The sequence below is a fragment of the Myotis nattereri genome (genome assembly GCF_964212035.1).
Source record: "Myotis nattereri genome assembly, chromosome: 1".
Taxonomy (NCBI): domain Eukaryota; kingdom Metazoa; phylum Chordata; class Mammalia; order Chiroptera; family Vespertilionidae; genus Myotis; species Myotis nattereri.
In genome coordinates, this window is record NC_138075.1 from 1,502,929 (window position 1) to 1,523,770 (window position 20,842).

General features: G+C 68.2%; 1 protein-coding gene across 4 annotated transcripts in view; it reads left to right on the plus strand.

Annotated features, from left to right (window-relative positions):
* BRF1 (BRF1 general transcription factor IIIB subunit) overlaps positions 1 to 13,999 on the plus strand; it is a gene marked incomplete at its 5' end in the record, with an annotated part of 41,233 nt that extends 27,234 nt beyond the window's left edge. For 2 of the 4 annotated variants that reach the window (XM_081097579.1, XM_081097577.1), the window contains 13 exons: positions 415 to 564; positions 1,341 to 1,434; positions 2,102 to 2,228; positions 2,635 to 2,674; positions 2,805 to 2,897; positions 7,259 to 7,528; positions 8,613 to 8,674; positions 8,939 to 9,020; positions 9,094 to 9,149; positions 9,921 to 10,171; positions 10,787 to 10,838; positions 11,295 to 11,472; positions 11,851 to 13,993. In XM_081097579.1, coding sequence (XP_080953705.1) covers positions 415 to 564; positions 1,341 to 1,434; positions 2,102 to 2,228; positions 2,635 to 2,674; positions 2,805 to 2,897; positions 7,259 to 7,528; positions 8,613 to 8,674; positions 8,939 to 9,020; positions 9,094 to 9,149; positions 9,921 to 10,171; positions 10,787 to 10,838; positions 11,295 to 11,472; positions 11,851 to 11,888 — 1,493 coding nt within the window. In that variant the 3' untranslated portion in view covers positions 11,889 to 13,993. Of the gene's footprint in view, positions 1 to 414; positions 565 to 1,340; positions 1,435 to 2,101; positions 2,229 to 2,634; positions 2,675 to 2,804; positions 2,898 to 7,258; positions 7,529 to 8,612; positions 8,675 to 8,938; positions 9,021 to 9,093; positions 9,150 to 9,920; positions 10,172 to 10,786; positions 10,839 to 11,294; positions 11,473 to 11,850 lie in introns of all 4 variants that reach the window. The other 2 variants (XR_013996354.1, XM_081097578.1) reach the window with 2 other exon arrangements.
* Positions 14,000 to 20,842: the final 6,843 nt, after the last annotated feature.

The window sequence follows — 20,842 nt, forward strand, 5'->3', positions numbered from 1 at the left end:
GGGTGGCGGGTGCTGCTGTCTCAGAGGCTGGAGGCCCCAGAAAGCCTCGTCCCAGCGCAGAGCTGGCCCGGGGCGCACCTGCGAGTGGCCTCTGGCTGTCCCCCGAGCAGGCTGCCTCCCTCAGGGAGCAGGCACTTGGGCGAAGACACACACGCAGACAAAAGGGCGCAGGGAGGAGCGTCGGCCAATGAGCACGTAACAAGTGGGCTCGGCCTCGCAGCGCCAATAGGCAGCAGCCGCCCAGCCTGGGGCGGTGGCACCAGGACCCCTCCCTGAGGCAGGGGCTGCAGGTTTCAGGGGAGGGGTCCTGGGGAGCCTGTGGTGGAGGGTCAGGAGAGGGTGGCCCCGGGTGGGGGGGCGGGGCGTGGGGCGAGGCCGCGTGGCCGGCCTGCGCTGAGGTGCGTGTCTGTGCAGACCCCTGCCTGTACATCCCGCGCTTCGCCCACCTGCTGGAGTTCGGCGAGAAGAACCACGAAGTGTCCATGACGGCCATGAGGCTCCTGCAGAGGATGAAACGGGACTGGATGCACACCGGCCGGCGCCCCTCGGGCCTCTGCGGGGCAGGTACGGGGTCTGGGCGTCAGGCTGCCGGGCCTGCTGGCCGCCTGGCGGGGGCTTCTGTCCTGACCCTGCCTCCGGGGGTGCTGGGTTGTCTCCAGAGCTGCCTCCCAGCCTCCTGCACCCTCTCGGGCTCCCACCTGCTCCCAGGTGCCCTCCACCGGCCAGGGGCAGGGGCGGGACCTGGGGCTTGACGGCTGGGGTGCCTGCTTTCGGGTTGGCTCCCTGGCCCCCAGGGGTCAGCTGTCCAGTGTATCCAGTGGCAGCTGCCCGCAGACGCCTTTGGGTCTGTTGGAGCCCTGGACCTGGAGTCCCCTTCCTCTTGGCCCCGTGCCCATTGCCCATGGCCCACTCCTTCCTGGGACGCCAAGGGCCCCTGCGCCCCCATCAGCTCCAGCGGGCGCACGCTGCCCGAGGCCCTTGGTCATTCCGTCCAGAGCCTGGTCTCTGAGTTTGCAGACCAGGACCAGCCCCCGCCGCCGGGCCACCCGCCCAGCACAGGCCCTCCCGTCCCAGGCCCCGAGGCCTCAGCTCCACTTCCACACAGGCCAGCGCTGCTGACGGCCCTGCGGCTCCGGGTCCGCAGGACACGTGCTGGCTGCCTCCCCGCGGAGGGTGGGCAGCACGCGTGCACGTGTGAGCCCGGCAGCGGCGTGTGGATCTCAGGTCTGACACCCGCTCTGGCCTGAGCCACCACGGACAGGACAGAGTGCCCAGTGCAGGGAGCTGACGTCCGGGTCGCAGGCACCGCTTCTGCTGCCTCACCCCCGCTTCCTTCCCAGCACTTCTGGTCGCAGCCAGGATGCACGACTTCCGGAGAACCGTCAAAGAGGTCATCAGCGTGGTCAAGGTGTGCGAGTCCACGCTGAGGAAGAGGTGGGTGGCCGTGCGCAGGCTCGGGGCAGGCCGCGTCCTCCTTCCGGCTCTGCCCGGCCTGCTGGTCGGGGCCCCAGCGCAGAGGGGCCGCCCTCTCCCTGCCCAGGTCCCTCCTGGGGCCTCACCCCGGCCGTCGGCAGTTGGCGGCCCCTCTGAGCAGGTCAGGTGGGCGGCAGTTTATAGACTCGCCCAGACTCAAGCGGGTCAGGAACGGGCACTGAGGGCGGCCTCCCCGTGTCCTGTTCGGTGTGGCTGTCACCTGAGGAAGCTGAGCTCAAACACAGGCCCCAGGTCCGCGTTCCGAGTGGCCCAGTGAGGCCCCGGCCGCCCGGCTCAGCTGCACAGGCCGTAGCTGCCGCCTGTCCCCCGTGTTGTCACAGGCGGAGGGGCCGTGAGTGCCTCTTCCGCTTGCAGTTCTTTTAATTCTCGCACACGTTTGGGAGGGTGCAGGGTGCTGGGAGCTAACCTTCAGGGACACGGCCACCCGGCAGCCTTCCTCCCGGCCTCTCCGTCCACCTTGCTCCCAGTCGGGCTTGAGCTGTGGGCAGGACTGAGCAGGACAGACAGGCGGCCGGGGGGCCAGGCGGGCGCTGCCGGGGCCGCGCCCTACACTGCCGGCGTCAGTGCTGTGCAGGGCAGCAGGGCGCCTGTCCCATCTCTGGCTTAGGCTCACGGAATTCGAAGACACCCCCACCAGTCAGCTGACCGTGGACGAGTTCATGAAGATCGACCTGGAGGAGGAGTGTGACCCCCCGTCGTACACGGCTGGCCAGCGGAAGCTGCGGGCGAAGCAGGTGGGCCCACCCGCGCAGCGGCCTGCGCCTCCCGGTCAGCGCTCGGTTCTGCGACCTAACGCTGCACGTCTGTGTTGCAACCCGGCGGTCTGCATGCGTGCCCGTGTGTGGGGAGAGGTGCACGTGGCGGTCCGGGGGGAGGGGCACAGGGATCCCCTTCCCAGGCTGGCCCCCGGGGCGACTGGCGTGGGCCTGGGAGGTTTGTCTAGACAGCTGTGCACACGTCCCCTGGTCGGGACCCCGGCCCCTGACCCTGCGGCCCTGGCCTTTGATCAGCCCCGTGAAGCGTGTTCCCAGCAAGGTGGGCGTCGGGCCCTGTGCCAGTAACGGCCTGCAGGCGCCGCGTCCGGCTGACGTCCTGGTCACTCCTGGCCCTCAGCTCAGGGTCTCGTCTCTTGGTTTTCAGCTGGAACAAGTCCTGTCGAGAAAACTGGAGGAAGTGGAAGGTGAGCAGCATACTGCCCGCAGACCCCTCGGTCTGTCCTGCCCGCAGACCCCTCGGTCTGTCCTGCCCGCAGACACCTTGGTCCAGGAAAGGGGTTTGTGCTCACTTCCTGCTCTTCACTGGTCCCTCAGGGGAAATCTCCAGCTACCAGGACGAAATCGAGACTGAACTCGAAAACAGCCGGCCCAAGGCCAAGGGGGCGCTGGCCAGCCTGGCGAGAGACGGTGAGTGCGCCCGCCCCTCCCTGTCCGCCCTGTCACCACAGCCTGTGTCCCCTGCCCAGGCCCCAGGTCCCAGGCCTGTGCTGAGCAGCTCCCAGCAGCCAGTCCACTCGCCTTCTGGGCTGACGTCCCCTCAGGCTCTTGTTCTCAGATGCAGGCCGGCCCTGCTCACTGCCCGTGGGTAGAGCTCAGCCCTGGCTATGCAGCCGCAGGCCCCTTGGGCCCCTTTCCACGGTGCCCTCAGTGCCCGTCCTGTCCAGCCCCACCCCAGGCACCCTCAGTGCCCCTCGCGCCTGCAGAGCTGCTGTGGCGTCCTGCACAGCGTGGTGCCCGTGTGGTTTCATGTTTCTCTGGTCGCCCCCTCGTCCCCCTGCCCAGGGCTCAGCCCTGTCCAGGTTGGGCAGCTCTGGGCGGGTCCCTGTGCCCGGCCTCAGGCCCAGGAGCAGGTGGTGGCATGCTGCCCTGACACTCCGTCTGGGTGGCAGGCGCCCTGGCTCCTCTCCAGGGCTGAGTCCTGCCTCCAGCCTGCTCCCCTTCTGCACTGGATGGACCAAGTGGGTCGGGCTGTTGTTGGTTGTGAATTCTCACCTGAGGGCATTTTCTTTTTTTTTTTTTAAATATATTTTATTGATTTTTCACAGAGAGGAAGGGAGAGAGACAGAGAGCCAGAAACATCGATGAGAGAGAAACATCGATCAGCTGCCTCCTTCACATCTCCTACTGGGGATATGCCCGCAACCCAGGTACATGCCCCCGACCGGAATCGAACCTGGGACCCCTTAGTCCGCAAGCCAACACTCTATCCAATGAGCCAAACCGGTTTCGGCGCATTTTCTCCGTAGCTTTTTCAGAGAGAACCAAGGCGGGAGAGAGACATCGATGTGAGAGAGACACATCGATTGGTTGCCTCTTGGCACCGTAGGCGGGAGGAAATCCACAACCCAGGTGCCTGCCCTTGACTGGGAATTGAACCTCCAACCCTTTGGTGCCCGGACCAACGCTCTAACTGCTGAGCCACACTAGCAGGGCTCTTAGGATACTTTAAAAAATCTACACTAATAAAAGAGAAAAATGGTAATTGGCGTACGGCGATACCTTTTTCATTGGCTAATCAGGGCTATATGCAAATTAACTGCCAACTAAGATTGGCAGTTAACTGCCAACAAGATGGCGGCTAATTTGCATATGTAGGCACAATGCAGGGAGGCGAAAGGGAAAGCAGGAAGAAGCCCCCTGCCACTGACAGTGATCGGAAACCCAGGGGGGAGCTAAGAGCTGGAGGGGCAGGGCAAAGGCGGCCCCAGCCATGATCGGAGGAGAATCAGGTGCCTTTGCCGCCCTGGCCAGTGATAGCAGGAAGTAGGGGTGGAGCCAGCGATGGGAGCTAGGCATGGTCGAAGCTGGCAGTCCCGGGAGCTAGGGGTCCCTTGCCTGGGCCTAAAGCGAAGCCCACGATCGCGGCGCCCCCCGCTGCCACTGCAGGTCCCCGCTGCCTGGGCCGGACGCCTAGGCCAGAGGCGTTAGGCCTGGGCAGGGGCGGAGCCTGCAACCGCGGGGAGCTGGGGGTCCCCTGCCCAGGCCTGACATCTCTGCCGGAGACCTCAGGCCTGGTCAAGGGACCGATCCGGTGATTGGTGATCGGAGGGTGATGAGGGTCAACTCCTCTGGCTGAGGCATCAGGCCTGGGTGGGGGGCGGAGCCGGGGATTGGGGGGATATGATGGTCCCCTTGCCCAGGCCTGAAGCCTGGGTCAGAGGCGTCAGGCTTGGGAGGGGGGTGGAGCAAGCGATCAGAGGGAGATGGGAGTCCCCTGCCCAGGCATGATTCCTGGGCCAGAGGCCTCAGGCCTGGGCGGGGGCCAGAGCCAGTGATCGGGGGGAGATGGGGGTCCCCTGTCCAAGCCTGACACCTCTGGCGGAGGCGTCAGGCCTGGGCAAGGGGCCGATCAGGCGATCGGAGGGTGATGGGGGTCAACGCCTGAGGGCTCCCAGTATGTGAGAGGGGGCAGGCTGGGCTGAGGGACACTCTCCCCCCACCCCCACACCCAGTGCACGAATTTCGTGCACCGGGCCCCTAGTATATATATTCTTGCTGATTTTAGAGAGGAAGGGAAAGAGAGAAACATCAGCGATGAGAGAGAATCATTGGTCAGGTGCCTCCTGCATGCCCCACACCGGGATGGAGCCTGCAACCTGGGCCTGTGCCCTGACAGGGAATCGAACCCTGACCTCCTAGTTCATAGGTTGATGCTCAACCACTGAGCCACACTGGCCCGGCTGTTAGGTTACTTTTGATCTTATTGTTCCACGGTCGTTTTCCGTCTTATTCTGTTATTGTTCGTAGCTTTGTTTCTGGGTCTTTCCTGATGGGTTAGTGCACGTCCGTCACTGGCTTTACAAGGACCTGCCGCTGCCGCTGCTGCGTCTTGTGTTGGAGCCGTGGTCTCTCCTGCAGCTGGGCTGAGCACGCAGGGCCGCCTGCGCTCCCAGCACAGGTCCCGTTTCTCCTTGGTGTTCGAGCCGCGCGGGAGACGGTGGAAGCTCCGGGGCGACAGGAGGTGCCTTCTGTGTGGCGCACTCATCGCGTGATGCGGGCAGTGCTGCTGGCGCTGTCCCTCCTGTGAGCCGTGCCCTGCGTGTCTGGCGGGCATCCTGGGTGACGCCCTAGGCCTGGGCTCCACCCCTGTGGGGTCGTCTGTGGCCACGACTCCGCTTTCTAAGCCCCATGGACACAGGGCCCCATCTGTGACCCTGCGCTGGCCGTTTGGTGCAGCGCCCTCGTGTCTGCGCGAGGTTGTGTCTGGGGTGTTCTCTGCCCCGGCCTGGTGTCGTGTTTGTCCACCAGTTTCCCGGATGTTTCCCATGCTCCTCCTCTCTCCAGCCTCCTCGCCAGCCCCTCCCGCACCGCGGCTGCGTGGTCAGGGTGGCGGGCGGGGCAGCCCACCGACCACCCAGGCTCAGCGCCCATGGAGCAGGATGGCCGGCCGCCTTGGCTGCGGAGCCGCTCCTGGCTCCCCCTCCTGAGCCATGCCTGGGAGCCCGTGGTGGCCACGGCTGCGTGTGCTGTCCTGCGTCGCTGTGCCCTGGTGACAGGGGGCGGGAAGCGATTCCCAGTGGGTGCTGGGGCGGCTGGGAGACAGCCAGCAGGAGGCGGCCTTCCCTCCCTCAGGCGCGTGCTGCGTGCGCAGGGCGGAGCCACCGGAGTGTCCAGCCCGTGGTCCCCACGTGACTGCCCTGCTGTCTGGGGAGCAAGTGGTTGTCCCAGGGGACGCGTGTCAGGATGGAAGCGTGACACTCGCGCCACCTGAGCCCCCGTCGTGAGGAGCCCTCGGAGCCCAGGCGCCCTTCCCCAGGGGCCTGCGCTGCGGGCGGCGGCCAAGTGACTGCTCCCCGCAGGGCCCGCACCCCCTCCGCTGTCGCTCGGTCTTGGCCTCGTCCCCGGCAGCGCCTGTCCCTCTCCAGGTGGCGGTGCTGACCCGGCCGGCCGGCTGAGGACAGTGTTGGACGGCACTGAGCGCTGTGGACGTTCCCCACCACCTCGTGCGGACAGTGTGCCCTCCTGGGCCAGGGCCGAGGGGGCGAACACGTGTGTCCGAGAACCCCCGCCCCTTCTGCTGCCCACGTGGCCGCCCGTCGTCCTGGGGGCACGTGCTCACTCGCGCACAGCGGTCTCCCCGGCTGAGTCTGGCCACTTTTGACGGGCGTGTCCTCGGCAAGGAGTGTGAGTTCTTCGTCTCGTAGACACACGCCCCGGTCAGCCGTGTGCTTTGCAGTAAGTCTGTGCGTTGTCTCCAGTTCTGATGAAATTCGATTGATCGGTTTTGTGGATTCTGCGTTCAGTGCCATTTCTAAGAAGTTTTTGCTTCATCTAAACTCAAACGTGCCCGGGCCGGTTTGGCTCAGTGGATGGAACGTCAGCCCTTGGACCGAGAGGTCACGGGTTCGATTCCCGTCAAGGGCACGTACCTGGGTTGCATGCCCTCCAGGGGGCATGTGGGAGGCAGCCCAGCGAGGTGTCTTTCTCAGCGGTTTCGCTCTGTCTCCCCTCCTCCCACGTGCTAAGAATCAGTAGGAAAGGCCCTTGGGGAGGAGTCCCAGGCTCAGAGGTCTCCTCTGCTGTCGCTGGGGGGTGTCCTCCGAGCTGCTGCGTTCAAGCCTGTGGCGTCCTGTGTTAATTTCACGTGAGGCGTGAGGCGTAGCCGGGGTCGGTGGCGTGGACGGCGGGTGCGCGCCCTTTGTGACAAAGCCACGAAGGCGCTTTCGTCCTCAGGAGCTCAGTTAGCGGCGGGAGCACCCGCGGGGCCGGGGGAGTGTTCCCACAGCGGGGCCTGGCCCCTGCGGGCTGACGGGTGGACTGTGCCCCAGGCCCCATCGAGGACACCACGGCCAGCTTGTTCGGTGAGGAGGACGCCGAGGACGAGGAGCTGGAGGCCGCTGCCAGCCACCTGAACAAGGACTTCTACCGGGAGCTGCTCGGGGGCGGCGTTCCCGGCAGCGCGGAGGCCGCGGGCAGCCCCAGTGGGAGCGGCCAGCCCCCTGCCCTGGAGTCCCTGCTCGGGCCCCTGCCCACCGCGGCCAGCCTGGGCATCTCAGACTCCATCCGCGAGTGCATCTCCTCACAGAGCCAGGAGCCCAGTGAGTGCGGGCGGGCGGGCGGGGTTCTGGGTGTGGTGGGTGTGGGTCGCCCCTCAGGCGTGTGGGCTTGCTGGAGGGCACTGCGGCCACCTTGCAGGCTGTGAGCAGTGACCCCGGCGGGTGCTGACACCCCGCTGCCAGCAGGGCGTCACTCTCTGGGACCCTTGTCTGCTGGCCTGTGGCTCGGGTCCTGGGCAGAGCCCTCTGTGAGGTGTGGCCACAGCCTCCCTCCTGCCCCCTGTGACCCAGAGGCACTGTGCACAGGCGTCCTGCGGGCAGATCTTAGCTGAGAAGTCATGGCCACGTGTCACAAAGGGCCCTGGGGACGGAGCCTGGCACCCTGTGCCCATCCTCTGCTCTAAGCTGGTGGAGCCGTGCCGGCTGAGGGCACGGTCTCCATGGTCAGACAGACATCGCCTGCTGAGCCCCAGCCCACAGTGAAGGGACTTTGGTTCCCTCAGGTCACTTCCAACGGCAGGTCCTGCTCCTCTGCTGGGACCAGGCCCTGCGTAAGGCGGCCCTGACTCCCCCGTGGAGGGTCCGACCCCTGGGCACTGCTCAGCAAAGCTGTTTGGCTGCCTGAGGTTCACCATGTGCGTGGCAGGCGTGGCAGGGCGGCTTGCCCAATGGCTGTGGTGGCCTGGGGGAGGGGCGGTGGCATGACAGTTAAATCTGTCAGGTCACCCCACAAAGGGGCTCTGTGTGCATGGACCCTGGGCAGGTCCCGCAGGCCTGGGGCAGAGGTCCTGAGGCAGCGGGGACACTGGACCCTGGAGCAGAGGCCATTCTGGCCGGAGCTGAGAACAAGGGGTGCCTTGGAGTGCCTGGGGGGCCCCAGATGGCTGCTGTGGGCTGATAGCAGGGGCTCAGCAGAGGCGGGGAGCGGGCCCGGCAGCCCGTGGGGGCAGAACTTGCTCCCTCTGCGTCGGGGTCGTAGCTCCTCTCCCTGTGCACGCACACGCACACGCACACGCGCACGCAGGAGCAGCGCCAGCCCCGCGGCTGGTGAGGAGGAAGCGGAGTTCGAGAGCCCGGAGAGCATGGGGCGGGGCCGGAGCCTGCTGACCGCTGTGCTTCCCTCTAGAAGACGCTTCTGGGGACGGCGAGCTGGACCTCAGCGGCATCGACGACCTGGAGATCGACAGGGTGAGTGTGCTTGGCACCCTCCCAGGCGCGCCCTGCCGGGGGCTGGGGCTTCTCCGGGCCTGGGGACCCCTGACCCAGAGGCCCACAGGGGCCCCACCGGGCCGGGTGCAGGCCCTGCGGCAGGAAGGCCGCCCATCCTGAGGACCCAGCACTGACCTGTGAGCTGCCCAGGGCTGGGAGCGCCGTGGAAAGGTGTCCCTGCACCTCCTGGGGGGAGGCCCAGCGCCCAGGTGAGCGAGCCCTCAGGCGCGCTGTGCTCCCCAGTACATCCTGAACGAGGCAGAAGCCCGCGTGAAGGCCGAGCTGTGGATGCGGGAGAACGCCGAGTACCTGCGGGAGCAGCGGGGTGAGTGCCGCCCGCCCTGGCGCCCCGGGTGAAGGGGGCGGCCCTCGCTGACCAGCTGCTGTTGGCCTTTCAGAGAAGGAAGCCCGCATCGCCAAGGAGAAGGAGCTGGGCATCTACAAGGAGCAGAAGGTGGGCGCTGCCGGAACCACTGCCCCGACGAGTGGGGCTGGCGTGGGGGCGGGTGCCGGCTGCGCACTCTGGTGGGGAAGCCCCAGGCAGGCTGTGGGGCCTCGGGGCCTCGGAGGGCCCGCCTGCCCTGTCCCGCTGCTGCCTGGCTGCCCGTCCTGTGTGGTCACAGTAACGTGGCTGAGTGGCTCCTCTGTGGTTGGACGGTGGTCTGGCTGGAGCTGCCTGGGGGAGTGGTCAGGCCTGCAACTGACAGAGAAGAGACAGGAGCTTGCGTGTGGCAGGCGGGCGTCGCGGCAGCCAAAAGGCTGCGCTCGCAAACCTCTGGACCCAGAGAGAGGGAGGCTGGGAGGCCGGAGGCCGGGAGGCCAGGAGGCCAGGAGCAGGGTCAGGGTTGGGGCCTGGAGCTGGTCCGTGTCAGGGCCCCGTGGGGAGCTGCTCAGGAGGCTGGTGGGTGGAGAGGCAGAGGCGGCTCCTGCAGGGTCTCAGCTCTGCGCCAGGACGCGTCCAGGGCCCACCCTCCCCGCTGGTGACAGCCCAGCCCAGGCGTTCTGCTCTGTCCTCTCTGCTTGGCCCCGGCCGGCAGGGGAGGGGCCGCGTGGTGGGCTGGGGCAGTGCCCCCTCACTGGGGAGGTGCAGTGGGGCGGGGGCTCAGGCCCCTTCCCCGCCCTGAGAGGAGGAGGTGGGCGCAGCCTGGGGGTGGCTGAGCCCCTCCTTCCCTGGAGCCCTGGGCAGCGCCTCGTGGGTGGGGGGTAACGCGGGCACCTCCCGCAGCCCAAGAAGCCGTGCAAGCGCAAGGAGCCGATCCAGGCCAGCACGGCCGGCGAGGCCATCGAGAAGATGCTGGAGCAGAAGCGCATCTCCAGCAAGATCAACTACAGCGTGCTCCGCGGCCTGGACAGCAAGGGCAGCGCGCAGCGGCCGGACGCGGGGCCCGAGGACAGGCCCGGGGCCAGGAAGCTGCCTCGGAGGAAGAAGCCGGCCGGCAGGAGCGGGGCCGACCCCGTGGCCAGCGTGGGGAAAAGGTGCTGGGCCGGGGGCTGGGCTGGGCTGGGGCGGGAGCCGTGTGCCAGGGACCGTGTCAGTGCCGGCGTGGTGTCCACTGCCCTGGCCGGCTCAAACCCAGTGCGGGGCTGGGCCCATGTGGGTGCAGCCTGTCCTCTGGTCCCTCCAGCTCCCCTCAGCTGTGCCTGGAGGGACGGAGGGACGGAGGGACGGGCTAAGGGCTGTGCATGGGCTCTGCGCTGCCCCACCCCGCCTCCTGCCACCAGCCCTGGGTGTGGGGCTCCTGGGCCCGAGGGGAGCCTGCCTCAGGTGGGAGCGCTGTGTTCCCCGCTCGGCCCCTCGCAGGTGACAGCGGGAAAGGTGCCCTGGCTCTGTGTTTGGAGGGTATGGGGAGGGAAAGCAGGCCGGGGGGAGGGGTGCTCTTAGCACAAGTTGGGTGCCCCCTGCTGTGGGCCTGGAGGGTGCCAACCCTGACCTGTGTGGGGGCAGCCAGAGCTGTTTGCTGGGAGGAGAAAAGCAGACTTGGGCCCAAGAGTGCTCCTCCTGCCCCCCCTCCCGTGCCCCTCTCACCCCCTCCTGTGCCCCCCCTCACCCCCTCCCGTGCCCCCCTCACCCCCTCCTGTGCTTGCTTTCAGGTTGAGGCCAATGGTGTCCACACAGGCGGCTAAGAAGGCAGCCTTGGGAGAGGTGTGTGTGGACACAGCCAGGGCGGGGCCTCGGGGAGCAGTGGCCCCGCAGACGTGGGAGTGAAGAGCTGGGACAGGCCACGCTGCTCAGCGGGCAGAGGGGGTTCTGACGCCCGGGGCACGGGGAGGAGTGTCCGGGGGGGGCCTGGGGCCCGCAAGCTGAGTCCTCCTGGCCTCCTGCAGCCCTGCCAGCCTGCGGCCGTGTCCTGGGCTGTCGGAGAGCCTCTGGGAAGTAAGGCCAGAGTCCCGGGCGCAGCCGTCCTGCCGGCGTCCCTCTGAGGATGGAGGCGTGGTCTGGGGACGGCCCTCCCGGCCGGGGCAGGGTCTTCACTCCTTACTGTCAGGAGAGGGGTCCCCAGGGGTCGCAGAGCAGCTGCAGGTGCAGGCTCAGGAGGGGCCGGTCAGCGTCCCTGGGGGTGGCCCGGAGCCTTGTTCAGAGCTGTCCCCTCACTCGCAGACCCTGCCCCCAAACCCCCCCGCCCGCGGCTGCGACCCGGGGAGGCCCGCGGCGGTGCTGGTGGAGAGCGGGCCTGTGTCGTACCACCCCGAGGAGGACGCCGAGGAGGAGGACCCCGACCCCGAGGAGGAGGACGGGGAGCCCTGCGTCAGTGCCCTGCAGATGATGGGCGGCAGCGGTGAGGGCCCCGCGGGGCTGGGCCGCCTGCCCTGGCGACCCGGGGAGGGACTCCGGACGGAGCGGACTATGGGTTTTGAGGCCCTAGGTGGGCAAGATGGACTGGCCAAGCCTGCCCCTAGGAGACCGGGGCCTGGGGTGCCCGGGAGTGATGCCCACAGAGGAGATGTAGGGGTCCCACCCACCTCACAGTGCACCTCACACAGGCCTTTGACCTGAAGCCAGGCCCCCACCGCCCACGTGCCAGGCCATCGGCCCCCAGGACCCGCAGAGACCATAGCGGGACTTTCCATCAACTGTGGGGCCTGTGTGGCCGAGCCTTGGGGGCGGGGCCTGGTGCCGGGCTGCAGGTGCTCAGCGGCCCCGTCTTTCTCTGCAGATTATGGCTGTGACGGTGACGACGATGACGGCTACTGAGGTGACCGCACATGTAGCGCCCGTGGTGGAGCCTGGCTTCCGAGGGGCCAGGCCGGGTCTCAGGCCCCAAGCCCAGGTGTGGGCGTGGCCTCGCCTGCCCCGCAGCCTCGTCGTGGTCACGGGGGACGTCCCGGCACTTGTGCTGGCGCCATGTTTTGAGCAATGCACGGCGTGGGCCTCGCAGCGCGGGCCTGAACGGGCCTGCGTGACTGTCGGACTCAGGTCTCACGGCCCAAGAGCCTCTGCAGGCGGGACTGTCATGTTCCCGTGAGGAAACCGAGGCCCAGGTCAGCTCTCCGTGCTCAGCCCTCGACTCCAGCTGCCATCCTCAGCTCCCTCCCGCCGCCGGGCCCTGGCCCGCCCAGAGCTGCACCCAGAGTCCAGAGCCAGGAGAGGTGGGCGCTCACATCTGAGCTGGCATCGGGCTCAGCATCCAGAGGGAGGGGAGGCAGGCAGGCAGGGCCCTGAGCCTGGCCGCCCTGCTCTAGAGAGTTCCCAGGCCCTGAACGGCCCCGCGGCCAGGCCGTGGCATGGGAGGGCCGGAGCCTACTGCCATGGCCCGGAAGGCCAGGCCCCGCCCCCGCCCTGCTCCCCCAGCACTCGGTCTCCTGGGGGGCTGGGCCCCTGCTGGGTGCAGCAAAGGCTGCAAGTTGGGACTTGAGGCCACGTGTCTGCGAGGGCAGGTGGGGCTGGAGGGGAGTGCGGGGCGGGCGGCATGGCATGCGCTGAAGCAGAAGTCGAGGTGAGGGCGGAGGGTCTGGTGAGGGACAGCTGCCCGAGGGTGAGATGAGCACTTGAGCAGGTCCTAGTGCAGGTCCTGCACCCAGGACACGGGGCTGACAGGCGCTGCTGGAGCACCTGCTGGGTGGTGGGTGCCCAACGGGGCGATGGGGCAAGGCCCCAAGTGAGCAGCCAGCGGCTGGCAGGTGCCAGCAGGCTGTGGACAGCCCCCCAGTGCAGGCCACCACTACTGCACCCTGCAGGCTGCGTGCTCCTCCGTCCACCCTGCGACCCCAGGTGACCTGCTCCACCAGGCCCAGGGAGGAGGCAGGCGGTGGCCCCAGCACTCACATGCCATCTGCACATCGGCCTGAAGGCCAGGTCCCTCCAGCTGCTGGCCGGAGTGGCCTGGGGGGCAACCCTCCAGCGGCTGCTCTGAGCATCCTCCTTGGGGTTGGCACAGGGCACTCCCATCTCAGCCCTGCTCGGTGGGCTGCAGGGTGGGCACCGCCAGGGCTCGCAGAGGGACGGGGCCTGGGGCCTCCCTGACCCTTGCTGAGCAGAGGCCACTCTAACGTCTCAGGGTCAAGGTCAGAGCAAGCGCTGGAGGTAACTTGGGCTCCTGCCTGGCTCCTGGCAGGTCTCCATGAGGCCAAGAGGACTGGGGCGTGAGTGACCGCCCAAGGTCACCAGCTGGGCCCACACTCCTGACTCCCCAGTCCCAGCAGGCCGCCCGGCCGATGCTACCAAGACTACGGAGGCCTCCGCGAGGCAAGAGTCCACCGATGGCTCCGCCTCTGGAGCCCTGCCGGCCTGCTGTCAGCCCCACCGCCCGCTGTCCAGCTCCCCAAGACCAGCCGCCCTCACCCTGAGGCCCAGCCAGCAGGCCGCACCCCCTCAGGCCCTCGGCTTCCTGGTGCTCGAGGGGGGCAGAGGCCGAGGCGGGTCTGGCCCAGCTGCTACGTGGAGAGGGGCCCACAGGTCGAGTGGCGGCGGGTCAGGGTCAGCCGGGCCTGCAGCCCACTCTGCTGCTGAGGGACTTGGCCCGGGGAGTGGTGTGGAACGCTCCCCGCCCCCCACCCCCAGGCTCCAGGGTCCCAGCGGGTCGACTCCGGAACTCACTCTGGCTGCTCAGACCCAGAGGGACAGTTCCCAGGGGTCCGTGCCCGCAGGTCCTGCTTGGCTAACCCAGGAAGTCTTCACGCCTCCGCCCCACGGCCACCTGCCCGCCCCCTGGTGGCCCTCAGCACAGCCTGGAGGCAGGGGCAGGCACTGACCCTTTGCCCAGGCTGGTCCCCACCCGTCTTCCTGTCCCCAAGCCCCAACCCGGTGCCCTGCACCCAAGGACACCCCGTTCCCCGAGTAATAAAAGCCACAACCTGCAAGACCGCAGTCCTGTGCGCGTCCTCGGCCGGCCTTGATCTGTCCCCGCACCCAGCCTCACACATGGTGCTGTTGTGGCTGCTCGGCTCTGCCACAGGCCGCCTGCCCGCAGGGCCGCACCACGTGGCCTGTCCCCGGCCTGCCAGGGGCCATCGCCAGGGCCTGGCCCTGCAGCAGGACACAGCCATCTTGCACGTGTGCCCTGGCCCCTGGGGGACACTGAGGGTCCACTTGGTTCCCATGGGGGTGGTGCCCAGCCCGGTGCTGGGTGGGGCGTGCCTGCCTGTGGCTGCCAGCTTCCATGACCAGTTAGCGCCTACGTGCCTGGAGGGTTGGCCGGTCCCTGGGGAGGCTTGGGCCCCTGCCAGGCTGGCAAGGGGTGGGGGCTGAGGGGGCTCTGTGGCGTCAGGCTCAGGTGCCCAGCCCTTGAGAGGGCAGAGCAGGCTCATGGCTTTCCTGCTGGGAGTGGGCGCTGCTCAGGAAGCCGCCGTCCCACACAATGGGTCCTCGGGGACCTGGGAGGGCAGGGCCCCAGACGGTGGGACCAGCCCTGACCCTGGCCCTGGCACAACCTTGACCCTAACCCAGCACTGACACTGCCCAGCTGACTGGCTGAGCGGTGGACGCTGCTGTGGCCTGAGGAGGGGCTGTGGGCGGGAGGGTCGTGTCCATGGTGGAGGCCACGGCTGCTCAGCTGGAGGGAGAGCAGGAGGCCAAGCCTGTGGCCGGAGGCAGCACCCGCCCCCCCAGCCTGTGCCCTGGCCGTGAGGGGCTGCCCGGGCAGGACTGTCCTTGCTTCCCCACTCGAGGTCAGCGAGTGGGCCTTGCCTGTGAGGGGCCGCCGTGGGGGGCCTGGGAAAAGGCTGCCCAGCAGGTAGAGGGTGGTGGCCGCCGTGGCCCCTCCCCCTGCCCGGGCCTTGGCATCACATCAGGTGGAGCTGAGCCTGCGGCTGGGGGGATGCCCCTGGGGCAGGAGGCCGTGGGTCAGCAGGGCCAGGTTTGGACAGGGACCCAGGGTCAGGGCAGGTGCCAGAGGTGGGGGCAGATGGGCACCGACGCACGTGGCCTCAGCCAGTGGGCACGTGCACACACCTACGAGCTCACAGACAGCTGTCCCCGTCTCCCACGCCCCTGCAGCCAGGCCCCCTCCCCATCAAAGCCCTTTCCCGGAACACTCCCTCCAGCCCCACAGGCGGCTCCCAGCTTACTCACTGCCAAGTGGCTGCGTGGAGGCCGCACGGCGTGCGGGTCCAGAGCTCAGCAGCCTGGGGTGCATCCAAGGCCCCGCCCGGCCCGGGTCTCTGGGTGCTGGGGAGGGCATGGTGGCCGCGGGTGCAGGGCACAGCCTAAGGAGGCCCTGCACAGCCATGCCCAGCGCCTTCAGGCTCTGCAGGTCAGGGGGGCACTCGGTCCCGGCCCCGGCCAGCAGGTGGCGCTGCAGGACGGCCAGGTGGGCCTGAGAGGACAGGGAGCCTCCTGCAGGGTGTGTGTGTTTGGGGGGGCTGGGGGGGGGGTGTCAGTGCTGTGAGGAGCCCCCCTCCAGGGAGGGGGTGGCACTTCTTTGGGAAGGAGCCCCCCCCCCCCCCCCCCAGACAGCTGGTTCCTGTACATCTGCCCCAGGGCGGTCCCCTGACACAGGGACGGCCCTGCATGATCAGACCAAGATGAGCCGTTTCAGTTCTGTTCTTGCCCAGGGTGCCCGGTGCTCGGGGCGAGGTGCTGTGGGGGGTGGGGGAGGGGCCCACTGGGTCCCAAGGAGCAGCTGGTCAGGCCACACTGAGGCACAGAGAGGCAAGTGGGCCACCCACCTGGGGCAGGTGGCGGGGGGGGGGGGGGGGGTGAGCGAGGCAGGAGGAGAGGGGCCAGAGCCTCAGGGTGGGAGGGGCAGGGTCCCCAGAGGCTGGGTGTCCTGGTGGTTTCAGGGGGTGCAGCCACGCGTGTGGGTGGGAGCAGGTGTGTGGCAGAGGTGGACCCGTGTGCTCGGCTCCAGTGGGTCCTGGCATGGGGGGGTGCTGGTGGGTGCAGGAGGGCAGGGCTCCCGGGATAGGGTGCTCAGTGCAGCCAGCCAGGTGCAGGCCGGGGCAGGAGGGCTCAGGATGTCCCCAGGGTGGGCTCTCGGTGAGTCACTGTGAACTGGGAGCCCCAGAGTCAGAAGCCATTGGCCTCCCACTGCCTGTAGCCTGAGGGCAGGGCCCAGTGCTGGGCAGGGCCGGTGGGCCCGCATCTGCCTGTGCAGGCCCCGGTGTCCACAGCCTGGCTGCCCCAGGAAGGACACGGTGTGCCCTCTCTCTGCCAGGGCTGGCCGCTGATGGCCACTTCACAGCCACTGCATCAGGGCAGGCCTGAGGGGCAGCATGTGTCAGGGTGGTGCCAACCAGTGCTGGTGGAGGCCTTGCCCACAGCCTGGGCACACCCAGCCCCCCGTGGTCCACCCGCCCCCGCCCCCCGCCCCCCGCCCTTCTGCAAACACCTGGCTTCTCCCCGACTCGGCCTTATGCCTGGGATGCTCGCTCCTCCCCTGAGAAACCTAACAGTGTCACCTCCTCCAAGAAGCCTTCCTTGCCCACTAGCGCTCCCTGGCCGGTCAGCCCTCCCTGTACCATCTGTCCGGGGGGAGGCGCCCACCAGGCCAGGGGCTTGTTGAGGGCACGGCCTGCTGGCTGGTGCCAGGGGTCCCGTCTGTCGTGTCGCGCTGAGCCCCCCCTTCCCGTGCAGCGAGCCCGACTCCCCGACTGTGCGCGCCGGGCAGGCCTGGGGGCGGGGCCAGATGGAGGGGCGGGGCGGCCGCCCGGCGAGCTCCCGGATTGGTCCCCTCGGCCGCCTCCTGGGGGCGGGGCCGCAGCCTCCAGCGGCGGGTCCGGGCGCAGCGCGCGGGGTCTTATCTGCGCGGGCAGCTGGCGGCCCGTCCGTGCGCGAGCGCCCCGGCCCAATTCAATGGCCATTGTCCGCCGGCCCCTTTGTTCGGGAGGCGGCCACTTCCTGCGGGGCCGGGCGGGCCGGGCGGGCGGAAACGCTCCGAGCCGAGGCCGCCCCGGCCTAGGGTCAGAGGCAGCGGCACCTCCCGGGGCGCCCTGGGCCGGGGCCGGGCGGGGCGCGAAGCTGGGCCAGCGCAGCCGCTCCTCTGGTCAGTCTGCCATCCGGAGCGGGCGCCCGGGCCGTGCCCTCCTGGGGAACCCGGGTGGGCATCCCCCCTGGAGCCCGAGGGCCCCTCCCAGCCTGCCCGCTGCCCCCGGCCCCCGGCAGAGTGACGGCAGCATCGGCGGGGCTCCGCCCCGGGATGGACACACCGGCTGCCTCCGCACAGGACGGGGAGCCCACTCGGATCCCGCTGGGACGCAGGGCTGGGGCAGGGTGGGCGTGAGGGCACAGCCCCAGGTGCTCCCCCCTGGCCGGCCTCCGGTCCCTCCCTCCCCGCTGGGCACGGCCTGGCAGTGCTGCCCTCCATGGCGTCCCTGTCCCTCGTCCCCTCTGCGCGTGCGTCACCTCAGCGCAGCGCTGTGGACAGGCCTCAGCCACGTGCTCATTCACAGGCGCGGTGCGTGGGGAATGGGATCCACGCACCGTGGCTCGCCGAACCCGCGGGCTCCCTGCCCACGGCGCCCCGGCCCTTCCCTGTGCCCGCCTCTCCGGCGGCTCCCACCCCGCAAAGCCCTCCCGCCTCAATCCAACCTGATCAGAAACACCACCGGGGGCAGCAAGTGGCGGGGCTTCATCCGGGCGTTGGCAACAAAGGGCTGGGGAAGACTGGGGGCCCCTGAGGAGAGCTGGGCACCCCAGGAATTAAATGCTGCCAAGGCGCCGCCTGAGGTCCAGGAGCACGGGGAGAGCCGTGCCCGGACCCCGGGCTGTGTGCCCGCAGGTGGGGGCTGCTGGCGTGGCTGTCACTAGAAGGGTTTGTGAGACAAAACGAGGTGGGGGGGGGGCACCAGCACAGCACGGAGCGCAGCAGGCCCTTTGCCAAGGGCAGCGAGTGTTGAAGGGCCGGGCACCTGGGGGCGAGGGAGCCACGCCATCCTGGCACCTTGGCCTGAGGGTCTGAAGGCCAGAAGGCCCAGGAGAGGTGGGGCCTGAACCTGAACTAATCTGCGAGGCCAAGCGGGGACTCGATGTAGAAGAGATTCGGGGGAAACACCTGTGAAGAATCAAAGGGGAGCCCCAGTCCCCTTCCGGGGTACCTGCCCTGGGAAAGCGGGGGGGGGGGGGGGAAAGGGGGGGGGAGAGGCAGGAGGCTGGGGGGAAGGGGCCGAGCGAGGTGCACCCCTCCTGCTCCGGCGCAGCTGGCACTGAGGCCTTGGCGGTCCGCGGGCAGCAGCTGGCCTCCGTCGGGCGGCTGTGGCAGCCCGTGTCCAGCAGAGCCTCACGCTGGTGTCAGGGACGCCCCAGGAGAGGGGCACGTTTCCCCAAAGCAGGTAGTTGGCACCATCATCTCCATGGCACGCGGCCCCCACAAGGGCAGGGGTGGGGCGGGCGATGCAGGGCTGAGACCCTGAGCTGCAGGGCAGGGGTGGTCTGGCCATGGTGAGGTTTTGGTGTGGGGGTGACAGAAGTCGCGGGAGTAGGCAGGAGGGTGGTCAGCCGGGGGCCTCACCCAGGAGAGACCAGGGTCCGTGGCAGAAGGGAGGGGCGGTGGCCGTCTCCTCCTGGGTCACGTGAGCCCCTCCCCAGGTTGACGACAGATGAGATGGGAGTCTGGCTGACAGGCTGAGTCCTGAGGGTCTCGGGAGAGGTTCTGGGGAGTGTGTGGAGGTAGAAAGCGATGGGGCGGTCAGCATCCTGGTCATCTCCCCGAAGGGAGCTCAGGGTGAGCCTGGCCCTGCAGCTGCCCCTCCAGGCCCCACAGTGGGGATCAGGGGTCAGGGCTCCTCCACTGAGGCCCCGCCCTCACACCTCTGGGTCAGCGGGAAAGGCCGGAGGGGTGCCCTCAGGGTCCCCCTGCTACCACCGGGCAAGTGCACACCCCTGGCAGGTCACATGTCCCCTGGCGCTGGGTCTGACCACCTGGGCCACCAGGACCTGCTAGTGGGCACCTAGCACCTTCTGACCGGACTCCTGCGTGGTGGCCCTCGTAGGCCGCACTGTTCCGCCTCCCCATCCCCAGGGAACGCCCCCCGCGACTCCCTGCTCGCGTGCGGAAGGAGACCCAGGGAGTGCGTCTACCTGCAAGGCCCCGTGGCCTGCCCGCAGCACAGCCCCTGGTCCGAGCCCCAAGGGTGCCCTCACCTCGGGGAGCAGAGGTCACTGGCCACTTTGACCCCAGACCCCCGGCTCTAGAGAAGCTCTCCTTCTCCCCGCACCCTCCCCCACCCTCAGCCCTCGGCTGGGAGCCCACAGGCCCCCTCCCAGCCCGGGCCCCTCTGCAGGTGCTGAAGTGGGAGGAGGTCAGTGGCCGAGGCTGGGGCTGGGGCGGACCTGCCCGCCCTGGGGCCCGCCCTGGCGGACTTGGCCGGCAGCTCCTCTTTGTGGGAGGTCTCGGCGTGATTCACTCCTCAGGCCCCGCACAAACGCAGGAAACCGCCATTCTGTGAAACGCTATTTTCTCCCACCGAGGGGAAGGCTGTCACACGCAGGGCATTGTTCCCGGCCGCTTTCCGGGAGGGCCGGGCCTGTGATGGGCTGTGCGCTCCTGGGGCTCCTGGCTGAGCTGTTTCCCTTCGAGACCCAGGGGCGCCTGGAGGTTGGGAACTGGGACCTGGGTCGAGCCACCAGCCCCAGGGTGACCGGGCAGCCACGCCCACCGGCACGCGTCTCAGGAGCCGGCCTCTGCCTTGTGTTGGGGCCCGAGTGAGGCCGCAGCTGGCCTCAGCAGCCACTCGCAGCTCTCTGGCTGCCCCGGACCTGGAGGGGCTGTCCTGCACCCCACTCTCCCCCCTCCCTCCCCAGGAGGGTCACCCTAACCCACTCTGCACTCCCTCCGACCTGGCCAGGGGACTCCCAGCAATGGGCCTGCTGCTGCCCTGCTGCCCCAGCTCAGCCTGGCTCTGGCCTGCGTGTGCCCATCTGTCCCGGGGGCACCCTGCCCCGGGGGGGAGACAGGGCTAGGCTGGGCAGGAAGTCTAGCCTATGTTGGGCCTGGCAGCAATGGACGCAAACCAGTACTCCGCTGTCACAACACAAGCTTACAACAGTCGGACACGCAGTGCTGACAATAAAAGATGGAGAACTGTTAGCCAAAGGAAAGCTGGGTAGTCATTTTGCTAAACAAGAAAGATTTAAAAATAATAGCATCACGTCTAGCCGGTTCGGCTCAGTGGACAGAGCGTTGGCCTGTGGCCTGAAGGGTCCTCGGTTTGATTCCAGTTAAGGGCACATGCCCAGGTTACGTGCGGCTTGATCCCCAGTAGGGGGCATGCAGGGGGCAACCAATCGATGATTCTCATCATTGGTGTTTCTTTCTCTCTCCCTCTCTCTGAAATCAATAAAAACATATTTAAAGAAATAACAGCATCATGACGAACAAAGAGGGGCACCAGTACTTTGACATGAACAGCAGATGACAAATGTAACATACACGCAACAAAACACAGCCTCAGGGGACAGCATGGTGACAGCCGCCAGCCGACCCCCAGACACCAAGAGCTCAGACGGGGACAGGCCGTCTGGATGAGGCAACAGACGGACAGACCAGACGCGTCCTTTTCTCCAAATAGGACGTTCTCCAGATCAATGCTGGGGGACCCCAAAGAGGCCTCCCCATGGCCTGCGATGGAGGCAGCCACACGGGGGGTGGGGGGGAGGGGGTAGGGAGGGCGGAGCAGACAACAAAGCAATGCCTACCACCAGCTGGGGGAACGTGCTGTGACTGCCAACCAGGAATTCCAGCCCTGGCTGGTTTGGTTCAGTAGATAGCGCGT